Source organism: Porites lutea, chromosome 6 (assembly GCF_958299795.1).
Source record: "Porites lutea chromosome 6, jaPorLute2.1, whole genome shotgun sequence".
Lineage (NCBI taxonomy): Eukaryota > Metazoa > Cnidaria > Anthozoa > Scleractinia > Poritidae > Porites > Porites lutea.
The window spans coordinates 2,298,860-2,310,331 of record NC_133206.1 but is presented as its reverse complement, the minus strand read 5'-3'; the positions used below and the strand labels follow the sequence as shown (position 1 = coordinate 2,310,331).

The 11,472-nt window shown below is 39.0% G+C and overlaps 1 protein-coding gene across 2 annotated transcripts; it reads right to left on the bottom strand.

Moving 5' to 3' along the window:
• Nucleotides 1–1,214: 1,214 nt before the first annotated feature.
• Nucleotides 1,215–6,824, bottom strand: LOC140941131 (NACHT, LRR and PYD domains-containing protein 3-like). Of its 2 annotated transcripts, none has more exons than XM_073390099.1 (2): nt 6,205–6,824; nt 1,215–4,811 (listed from the first exon to the last, which is right to left on the bottom strand). In XM_073390099.1, the coding sequence occupies exon 2, from the start codon at nt 4,751–4,753 to the stop codon at nt 1,544–1,546; it is 3,210 nt and encodes a 1,069-aa protein (XP_073246200.1). In that variant the 5' UTR covers nt 4,754–4,811; nt 6,205–6,824; the 3' UTR covers nt 1,215–1,543. The 2 variants fall into 2 exon arrangements, with proteins under 2 accessions (XP_073246200.1, XP_073246202.1); XM_073390101.1 differs by having other exon boundaries at nt 1,215–4,808.
• Between the last annotated feature and the right edge of the window lie 4,648 nt (nt 6,825–11,472).

Genomic DNA, 11,472 nt, shown 5'->3' with positions numbered 1-11,472 from the left:
TATCAAGGAACTAAGTTTGGAACACTTGAAAAGCCTATGTTCAGTTTATTTGACTTCCGGTGAGCAACATTTGAAATAATCGATATATCACTTCCCTCGAATAATGGCCTTGTTGAGGAAGAAACACTCGCAATAGAACAGACGCGTTTACGCTAAGTACTTTGTTATGACTATTTGTTTATTTCAAGGACCCAATTAGAATATGACGTAATGTTTTCTAGAACTTTCTATGACAAGATAAGAACTGGATAAAGAGGTCTTTTGTCTTCGGGTTATATAAGCACTTTCAACATACCAGTGTGCGCTCTTTTTGTCGTGGATCGATCTGTAACGGAGTTCTCTTAAGTTTCTGGTAGAAACTAAAGTTCAAGTTGCGTTTAAGAATCTTGTGGCTGTCACAGACGTTCAAAAAATTAGCCTAACAGACTATGCACGAAACTAGGTTGGGGAATAAAATGTCTTAAAACTTTACAAACTGTGGATAAAATTACACCAAAATAACAGGAGATGTAAAACTCGATGTTGTTAGTTTTTTTCCATAGCCAATGGGACACTCCACCAGTCACATGACGAAGCTAGCATGAAAACGAGACTGAGAAATAAAACTTCTTATACCTTTATTAACTGTGGATAATACGAAACCAAAATAACAGGAGACATACAACTCAATGTTTCCAGTGTTAGCCTAAGCCTATGGGATACGACACTAGTCACGTGACAAATCTAACATGAAAACAAGGCTGCAAAATAAAGCTTCTCATAGTTCTTTTAACTGAATAAACCAAAACCAAAATAACGGGGATATAAAACGCAATGTTGTGAGTGTTTGCTTAAGCCAGTGGAACGCTGCCTCTACTCACGTCACAAAGCTATCATGAAAGCGAGGCTGAGCAACAAACGCATTATAACGCTATCAACTGTGGATAAAACGAAGCTAAAATGAGAGGAAATATGAACCTCAATGACGTCAGTTTTGGCCTTAGGCAACGCTCACTCACTTATGACTGAATCAGGTATTCTCTGGGATATTACGTGTCTAATCACGTAACCAAAGTAACACAGAAATGTGCTGGTTTGCAAAATTTTTGACCGGTCCTTAATGCTCGCTTCGTCACGTGACTGGTGGAGTGTCCCATTGGCTATGGAAAAAAACTGACAACATCGAGTTTTACATCTCCTGTTATTTTGGTGTCATTATATCCACAGTTTGTAAAGTTTTAAGACATTTTATTCCCCAACCTCGCTTTCATGCATAGTCTGTTAGGCTAAGTTTTTAACCACACCCCCCCGCCCGAAAAGTGTCGGTGCGGATTACAAAACTGGCAACAAGATTTTTGTTGTTATTTGAGGTCTTCTTAATACTTCTAGACCAGTTGCTTGCTTTCAGCACGAACTTCCCACGGGAGTACAAACGCAGCCAGACTAACTTCGCTCTGTTGTGCTTTACACTCCAAACCCCGAACGCTCGGTCCCAGTTCTCCACTTGGCGAGACTGTGCCTATCACTCATATCACAGAGTGACAATAAGGTTGGGAAACGTTATTTAAAAGGTTAATCGTTTTAACATTCCACACAAACTAGCAGCAACCGAATAGGTGATCTTATTAGATGTCAGATGTAGCGTGGTTAGTTGACTCGTTGACTGTTTTATCGCTTCACCCAGACTGGCAGCACCGGCATCGGTGATCTGATTGCATGCCAGACCTAGTTCAGTAAGTTTACAGGTCGACTGTTTTAGTGCTTCACTTAGACTAGCAACACCAGTATCGGTGATCTGATTAGAGTTAAGATACAGTTGGGTTAGTTGACAGGTTGATTGTTTTAGTGCTTCACTTAGACTAGCAACACCAGTATCGGTGATCTGATTAGAGTTAAGAAACAGTATGGTTAGTTGACAGGTTGATTGTTTTAGTGCTTCACTAAGACTAGCAACACCAGCATTGGTGATCTGATTAGAGTTAAGACCCAGTTCGGTTAGTTGACAGGCCGATTGTTTTAGTGCTTCACTAAGACTAGCAAAACCAGCATCGGTGATCTGCATATAACTCAGATCCAGTGTGGTCAGTTGACAGATCGATTGTTTTAGTGTTTCACTCAGACTAGCAACACCAGCATCGGTGATATGATTATCACTCAGCCTCAGTGCGGTTAGTTGACAGGTCGATTGTTTTAGTGTTTCACTAAGACTAGCAACACCAGCATCGGTAATCTGATTATCACTCAGACCCAGGTCTGTTAGTTGACAGGTCGATTGTTTTAGCGCTTCACTAAGACTAGCAACACCAGCATCGGTGATCTGATTAATACTCAGACCCAGGTCTGTTAGTTGACAGGTCGATTGTTTTAGTGATTCACTAAGACTAGCAACACCAGCATCGGTGATCTGATTGCTGTCCAGATACAGTGTGGTTAGTTGACAGGTCGATTGTTTTAGAGCTTCACTCAGACTAGCAACACCAGCATCGGTGATCTGATTGCTGTACAGATACAGTGTGGTTAGTTGACAGGTCGATTGTTTTAGTGCTTCACTCAGACTAGCAACACCAGCATCGGTGATCTGATTATAACTCAGGTTCAGTGCGGTTAGTTGACAGGTCGATTGTTTTAGTGCTTCACTAAGATCAGCAACACCAGCATCGGTGATCTGATTGCTGTCCAGATACAGTGTGGTTAGTTGACAGGTCGATTGTTTTAGAGCTTCACTCAGACTAGCAACACCAGCATCGGTGATCTGATCGCTGTACAGATACAGTGTGGTTAGTTGACAGGTCGATTGTTTTAGTGCTTCACTCAGACTAGCAACACCAGCATCGGTAATATGATTATTACTCAGATCCAGTGTGGTCAGTTGACAGGTCGATTGTTTTAGTGCTTCACTAAGACTAGCAACACCAGCATCGGTGATCTGATTTCTCTTCAGATCTAGTGTGGTTAGTTGACAGGTCGATTGTTTTAGAGTTTCACTCAGACTAGCTACACTGCCCAGATTACAAAACAAACGTTGGTGGAATAGACTAGTAGACACTAACCTGCAAATACACTGAACGCACTCGTCGCTCAAACCACTAGACTGTAGTCTTAGTTTAGCGACGGCACAGACATTTGACCGTAAAAAATGGCAAACCCGTTTGACTCCAGAAAGGGTCAGCGATGATTCACAGATAGTAAGACTCTTTACACAGATGGATGGTTGTTCAGATAACGTTTGGTTCGGGTGAGTAGTTTTCTCTTCATTCAGTGAACTAAAGACGTCCATCAAAAATAATAAGGCAAAAGTGTCCACATCATTCATGTCAGACAACTCTAGGTTTTCATGACGAGCAGCGCCTAACTGATGGTAGTAATTTTTAGCATACTCTTTGTTTTGATACTCATTGAGGCACTTTGCTTTTAGGAGATACTCTCTATTGAACTGGAGTGAAAGATTCTTCATCAATTCATCCATGAGGACGCTATCGTTACTCTTTGACAGAATACCCGCTATGAACTGAATAACCATTGTGGACACAGTTCCAAACGAGGGAATCTTCTTTTCTTTGACAAACCAACAAGCAGCTAGATACTCATGAAGAGTTAGGTGACTAAAACAAAAGTATTTTCTTGTTTTTGACAACGACGCATTAAAAGGAGGACCACAATGTAGAAGGCCGCTCATTCTTAGATTTTCAACGACTTCTTTTGAAGTGAACCTCAACATTTCTTCTTCCTCGAAAAGATACTTCCGCTTTAAAAGCAAATCAGCCGCAAACTTTGACAGTATATCCAGAGTGCTTTCCTTGAAGTTGGGAATTCTCTTTTCGATGTGATTTCTCTCAAAAATATTTAGCACCTCATTGTACAGGTCACTTACTGAAACAGGGAGATCTTTTAACCTTTCTGATTTCTTAAGAATGTACTCAAAGTAAGAACACATAAGGGCGCAAAGTACAGGAATGTCAGCAAAACTGACAAGATTCTCGTTCTTTGTGATGTGTTCGAGTACAGTTCTTTTAAAGCTTTCGTTTCGTCGGAAATACCTTTCGATATATTCTGTCACCTGTTGTTCAGAAAATCCTGTAACTTCTGCAATTCGATCAAATTCAATTCTACTCAGCTTGTCAGATTCATCAGATATTGACGTGATCATGATAGTTGCCTGTTTTAAGATTTTCTTTCCCATTCGTTTGGCACAAAGTGCGGCTATCTTCATTTTCCGTTCAGAGCAATTCGGATATTCTTCATGGTAGTCACCGGCAATATAATCTTGTCCTTGATTAAAATACTCGTCAAAACCGTCAATAATAATCAAGACCTCCTCGGAATGATCGAGGATATATTCCAAAGGAAACGTATCCATATTGCTGCGTAGGCATTGGTCGTCCAAAAAGGAACAGCGCTCTAAAATTTCTTTCACAGTCAATTCCTCGTCACCAAGTAAATTCAAGTTCCTGAATGTTAACAAATACGCAAACTTAAAATCGGGCAATTGCAGATTCGTTTGTGTCTGAAATAATCGATTATCAGCCCAGTCTCGAAACAGCTTTTGGCAAAAAAGAGTTTTCCCAATCCCCGCTTTTCCAGTGACAAGAATAGATTTGGGATTACCATCATCGTTTGTAAAGCGAATAAATATTTCACTACATTGCTCGATTCGTCTGCCGCTTACTTGACCGTAGCGAGTTAAGCGATCCCTTCTTCCAGTATTCTCGTCATATTCAACGGTCTTTCGTCCATGTTGTATAAGAACATTAGTGAATATGTCGTCCGTTCTCATGCAAATTCCGTTTGTTCCATGACTGACGCTTTCAATGCCAATGAGTAGCTATTCACTGCTGAGAAGAACATAAAAAATGCAGCAAGCTAACTAAATTAAACAGCCACCATACTATAAAACGAATTGGAAATCTTCCGGCACCATATTGGAAAACGATGAAGCACATTATTGGCACTTTACTTTCGCGGGTACTTAATTTTGCAATTTTGGCGAAACAGTAATTCGTGGTGTTTTATTTTCGCGACTTCAACTCTGAAAAAAGGGCATTAAATTTCTCGATTTAAGCGTTCTCAACTTCATTTTATTTTTCGAAATGACTCTGAACTTGTTTAAACTTCTAGATAAATTAGACTCAGCAAAACGCATACATTTTACTTAGTAAAAAGTAACTTTTAAGTGTTTTAACGTTATGTCATAACTGAAAAACTGAACCACTAAAACCAGATTGTGTATTTATCCTGTATATGTTTTGTTATTACATGTCGATCAATTTTCTTTTCAGTGAATTTCCTACTTGGGTATAGAATTTCGCGAGGATTTGAATTCGGGGGTCCTAAATTCGTTTTTACAATCGCGAAAAAACGCGCGCGAAATTAAGTCCCAATATGGACTAGGTACATGTAATCGATGAAAGAACGACCCCCGGCCTAGGAACCAAAAGAACACGAGGCCTTTGTGTTAGTTTATATATCTAGATTCCTCCTAGACAAGGTGGCCATTTTTCAGACGGAAGAACAAAGTTCCCTTCCTCGTGATTCAACCAGGGCTACATGGTCCTAAAAAGATGGGTTAGAATTTTCTGGATATGTGATCTAATCTGCGTATGATCTAGTATGAAAAAGCCAAGGGAGAGCATTACTTACTTAAACAAGTACACACAGTGTACAGTCTGGTATTCAGCGCTTCTTACAAATAAATATCCTCGAGTTCAAAATGGGCTCCAAGTTGTGAGAAGAACTCAAGTAGTCGACGAGCCGACGAGCGTAGATGAAACCCAGCCCCTTGTCCTTTTTTCTCGTGATGGATAGCCACAATAACGTGAGGGTCCTTGCGTATAAATTTGTACGTTTACAAGTCAAAGAGTTAACAGAAAAAATCCTGTAGGACACCTTTTTATAGATTTTTTTCACAATATCAACCAAACTGCATACGAGGTTTGATCGCCTTATAGCCTGTGTACAGCCGCCCCTCACCTATTTTGTTTGAGGGGAGGGGGCTGCCGTACACAGGTTAATCGCTTTAGTGGTTTATTAAAAAGAAAACAATTGTATCCATATTTGATATTCAATTCATAAAAACCAAGCTAATCCCCCTACGTCGTACCTACAAAACTTCAGAAATAAACTGATGATGTATAACTCATTTACGTCTTTCTTTGCAAATATCGAATTAAAGTTCGATCGCTGAAACTGGTTCATTATCAATTTTCCAACTTATATAAATGTCCTCACCTCTGAAAGTAACCCTTTCCGCATTTCCATCTTCCCTTTCAAAAATATCTCCAAGTAGATGTTCTGGCAATAGCAGTCCTGTTCGTCTTGTTACTCCTAAGTGAATAAGGGTGAATAAACAGAATACAATAGAAATTGTCATAATGACAATAATAGCAATGTTTAGTTTTGATTTCTCTTTGTATCGTAAGTCATTGCATGTCATATTAACTGGCCTTTGGTTGAATGAAGTGAGCGTCATGTTTGTCTGATAGCATTTGTACTCTGAAGGAAGGTGTATGGTCTGGTAAGCACAGAACAGCCCCATCATGACACTGAGAACAACAAGCTGAGCGCAAACGTGATAAACGAATCTTCTCATGAACTTTTTCCACTGGTTTGTTTTCCCTTGTTCACTTCGCTCTCTGTTAATCCGTCGTAAAGTCATGGCACCCATAAGCATAAAAAACAACCAGAGAAATCCTAGCGCACCATAGTTCATACCAGCAAAATCCAATGGAGTTAAACCTGGACTCACAGCAGAAGTGTAGTTGTCATAACAACGTTGTCTAGTGAAGTCGTTAGGTTTGAGGATACAGTTAAATGTCAGCCTGTCTTTGTCGTGGTAATCCTTCAGGAAACCAATCACAAATGGCCAGGAGAATAGCCAGAACAAGAAATGACATCCACCAACTATGGTCTGAGACCTGAGGCCGAGTTGATATACATTATCCATTGTAGACGAAAGTAAAGAACTGAAAACGAGATAAAAGCCATTAAAAACTTATAAGTTATGAAAGAATACAACAAGGCAATAAGGTACGTCGATTTTATTTAAAAACGTAACATTTTTCTCTCTTTTAAGAAAAACCGTTTACATCCCCTACAAGCCTTTGTAAATAACCGTTTGCAACACAACGCCGCTCGCAAGCAAGAGTCACGTCCGCGTTCATGTAATGAGCTTGGGCCGCCTGTGGGCATGATTGCCATAGATGGATAGATGCATAGTTTATTTGCCCACATGATGCCTAAGAGCATTTGGCATACTAGTTTACAATGTGAATATTGAAAAAAATAAAAACTTCAGAATTTAACAACTATAAGCAATGTAAACACAGCACTGCATTCCTGTTATAGTGATTAGCTCTATATAAATGCACTCTTCTTCGTGGCTCAGTAACTACTACCACTTCCACTACTTACCACCTCCACTTTAGCCTACAAGAGTTGTCACGCAACGTTGCGTGACGACAATGAAAACGGCTGTCTAGCACACAAATGATGGTTTTCACAGTGACGTCATCAGATTGCAAAGCCAAAAAGCGAGGTTTTACGAATTCTTATTTACACTAGGTTGAGGATAAATAGAAAATAAATGTTTGTACAAGTTTCCAGCCCCGAAGCATGATTCATTTCGAAAATACAGCAATTTGAACTTCCAAGTTTTCACAGTGCGTGACACCAGAATAGTAACGCCGTCTCATTGAAAAAAGTCATTGTTCTTGATTTTCAGCAGTTTAATTAATCATTTCAAATATTAAGCGCTGTGGCTATATGGCCGGTAACCGGTCAAGGTTTTCAAAACACTAAATGGCCGGCAGTCCTCTATTCTCAGTAAATTTCACAAAATGGAAAGATTCTAGCTAATCTAAATTATCATATGTCGATTAAGACAAGCCAAGTGTTTGGTTTGCGTTGGGCTCAGGAGACGAAACCGTGTTTTGTGACACTTAGAACTTTTTTCAGCTCGACTGCCGGTCAACGTTTTCAAAACACTAAATGGTCAGCAGTCCCATATTCTCAGTAAATTTCACAAATTGAAAACATTCAGCTGTTCTGAACTATCATAAGTTGTGATCCTGATCAAACCAGCCGGTTTTGTGGGAATTCTATATCATGTTTTTGTTGGTCTTGAGTCTTGGTTGCGCCTAAATCATACCGTCCAAAGAGCAGCCGAGGAGTACTAGGAACGAGTTTCCGATTCGGGCCGACTTCGGAAATTCTCGAAAACATCCAATATGGCGGCTCAAGTGTGCTGTTTATGGCTTTTCTTCAATATGTAAGTGGTAAAATCTAAGATCAATGAGGATGCAGACAAAAGGTTTCATCTCAGAATCACTCAGTGAAGTTATCCGATTTGCGACAGTTGAACTTCAACTTCGATAAGACATTGACTCTTAGCGAGTCAGCCGACTTCAAAAGAATACTGCACTGTTTGTCTTTGAGAAATATTTAATATTATATTGTATTTTCCTGTGGACTGTCTTTTTCGTGTAAAAACCATTACTCTTGAAACGGCTAACGTAACGAATTGTCACGTCATCGCCACTGACATACTATTTTTATCTTCCAATCACAGGTCGGTGCAATTCCTGTATTTTGCTAGTGTGTGGTGAAAACTGACAGCCAAAGGAGCCGTTTTATCGCTAGAGAAGCGTGATTTACGGTATTGTTGACGTGGTTTGCGTTTATTGTGACTTTTGCAGAGTTCTTGGACCTGTATGGTAAGCAATCCTTTTATAAATGTCTTATCAATTTGTCTTGTCCCGCTGGCCGGTATTACCGAAGAAAATAGTATCGTCCAACGGGACATTCTAAATTATAGCAACATTTGTTGGCATGTACATCACCTCTAGCTTTCATTGTTAAACTATGTTGTAGAACTTGATTTCTTTAGGTTTCTAAAAGCTTAGGATAACTCTTTAGGAATATTTTTATTCATAAAAGTGACCCTGTCCTTTTGGCCGGTATTACCTAAGAAAATAGTACCGTCCAGCAGGACTTCCTGAGTTTTAGCAACATTTGTTAGGAGGAATATTATATCTGGGTTTTTTATTGTTAAACGGTGATTCTTTAGGTTTCTAAAAGGCCAGGGTAACTAAACAGGAATGCTTGTTTTCATAAAAAATGCCACGTCCTTTTGGCCTGTACTATCCAGATATCCAAGGAAGTAGTACCGCCAAGCAGGACATCCTAAACTATGTCACCAGTTGGTTGCATGTATTACTACGTGACATGCAGCTTGTTATTGTTACATTGTAATACATACTTTGCTCTCTAAAGGCTTTTTCGTACCGGCTGGCGACAGCTGAACAAAGATAGTTTTATTCATTCCTTGTTGTTGTAATCACCTAAGAATGTCCACCCAGGGGGACACTCTATCGGGACTAATCGGGTATAACAGTGATGGGGAAGTGCAAAACCTTTTTTTCTGGTTTGACATTTGAAATCCAAGGATAACTGAACAGGAGTGATTTTTATTCTTGAAAATTGTCTTGTCCTTTTGAATGGTATAAGCTAAGGGACTTGTCAGAAATTAGCAGGGGGGAGGGGGGTGGGAATTTTAAATTTGGGTTTGGAAATGAGGTGACCTATCCCTGCAGTGGGAGTGAAATTTGCTAACCCTTCCCCTTGAGCTTAGCCTTATACATCATGACCCTCCCCCTCTTGTATAAATGATAAAATCTAGCTCTTGCAATAAACTAAGGTGAGTCAGTATTATGAAAACTCAAAATATATTTCTAATCTGTTCTTTGTAATGCTATAAACATACATAGATGACAGCATTAAGAGTCCGACTCTGATTCTGACAGCTGATCACACGACTCTCCTATTTCTCCCAGGTTTTTTTACCAAATAAAGAACTTCCTTTTTCTTCTGTGGGTGAACCTCTACAGTAAAAACCCGCAACTAAGAACCTAAAAATTAAGAACCTGTTAGCCTAAAATTGATCATTTATACCCCCTATAAACAAGAACCTATTTAGCCTAAGAAATTTAAAACAGGTTCTTATTTTCTAAAATCATACTAGTACATTACAGCTGCATTGCAATAATCATATTTGAAGCAAAAAAAGCAGATTGCCATTGTTGTAAAAATGTTTTTTAAAGAAAAATGAGTGTAATGGGGGTGGGGGTGGGGGTGGGGTGGGGTGGGGCTGAAGAAAATAAAAGTATAGGCCGATGACCAACTTATTTGCAGCTGTGTTTTAATTGTTTTTTCTCCAGGATTAAGAACCCATTTTAAGAACCTAAATAGCCTAAAATTCTGTTAACTACCATTTATATAAGAACCTGTTTAGACTAACTCCTAAAAATGTAGGTTCTTAGTTGCGGGTTTTTACTGTATATGATCACAGGCATATATTTGCATGACCCTTCCCCTTTTAACTGCCCATTTTTCATGACCTCTCCCTTTTCTGAGTCTCAAAAAGTTGTGACCCTCCCTCTGTTTCCACCCCCCCTGCTAATTTCTGACAAGTCCCTTAAAGAAAATAGTACCACCCAGCAGGACATCCTAAATTAGCTCAGCAAGCTTGTGTTTAATTTTTCATCGTTTATCTCATTTGAAAAATGTTTTGAAAGTTAATTTTTTATCTCAGGTAATTTTTGTTTTTCTTTTGTTTTGGGGTATGGTAATGTATGCTAATGACATTGAAACAAATGGAAAACAAAAATTACTTGAGATAAAAAAATTAATTTCCTCTTTAGATTTCTTGTGTTACTCAATTATTAAGGAGCACGATGAGTTTGGAGTTGCTTTCAACAATAATTGGTTGTATAATTATGTGTAAGTGTTCGGATCCAGGAGGGGTGGATTTTGATAGCATTTTACTTCATGTAAGACTTCACATAATTTCCTTAGGTGGCTGAGTCAATTTGGGGGCAGGGTGGAGGAGGGGTGGTGGGGGCAGTGGGGCTGTTGACAGTGGGGGAGGGGGGAAGTAAAAAACGGAGAGTCTCCAGAATCTACAACCGAGGTTGGCATCTCTGCTTTCCTTGACAGGCAATTTCCCATGCTGCCAAGGTAGGTAGGTTTTTGGGTATGGTAATTTATGATGAGTTTGAAACAAAACAAAATAAAATTTAGACCAAAGATAAAATTGAACCACAATTTCAGTATGGAGAGGAGGTGAGGAAGGAGAATAATAATAATAATAATAACAACTTTATTACTTTCCAAATTCTGGCTTTTCAAAGTAATTACAATAGTCAATAAAATATGTAAAACTATAAATTAATAAGAAATGATTAAAATCGTATGTATATAACAAGAATTAACAAGGCAATATATTTACAACAAAGCTTCTAAAATTCTCTTTATAAATGACGCATAAGTTCCTTTTTCGAATTGATACAAGGTTTGTTAGCTCAGTGAGCCTTTCTGGTAAGGAATTCCACAGTGAAACTTGCTCAATAGTGGAAGGTTCTTTGGCCTGTGGCCTTTCTGTACCCTGGAATGTCTATCTTATTCTTGTTCCGTGTGTCTTTATTGTGGATTTCAGACCTC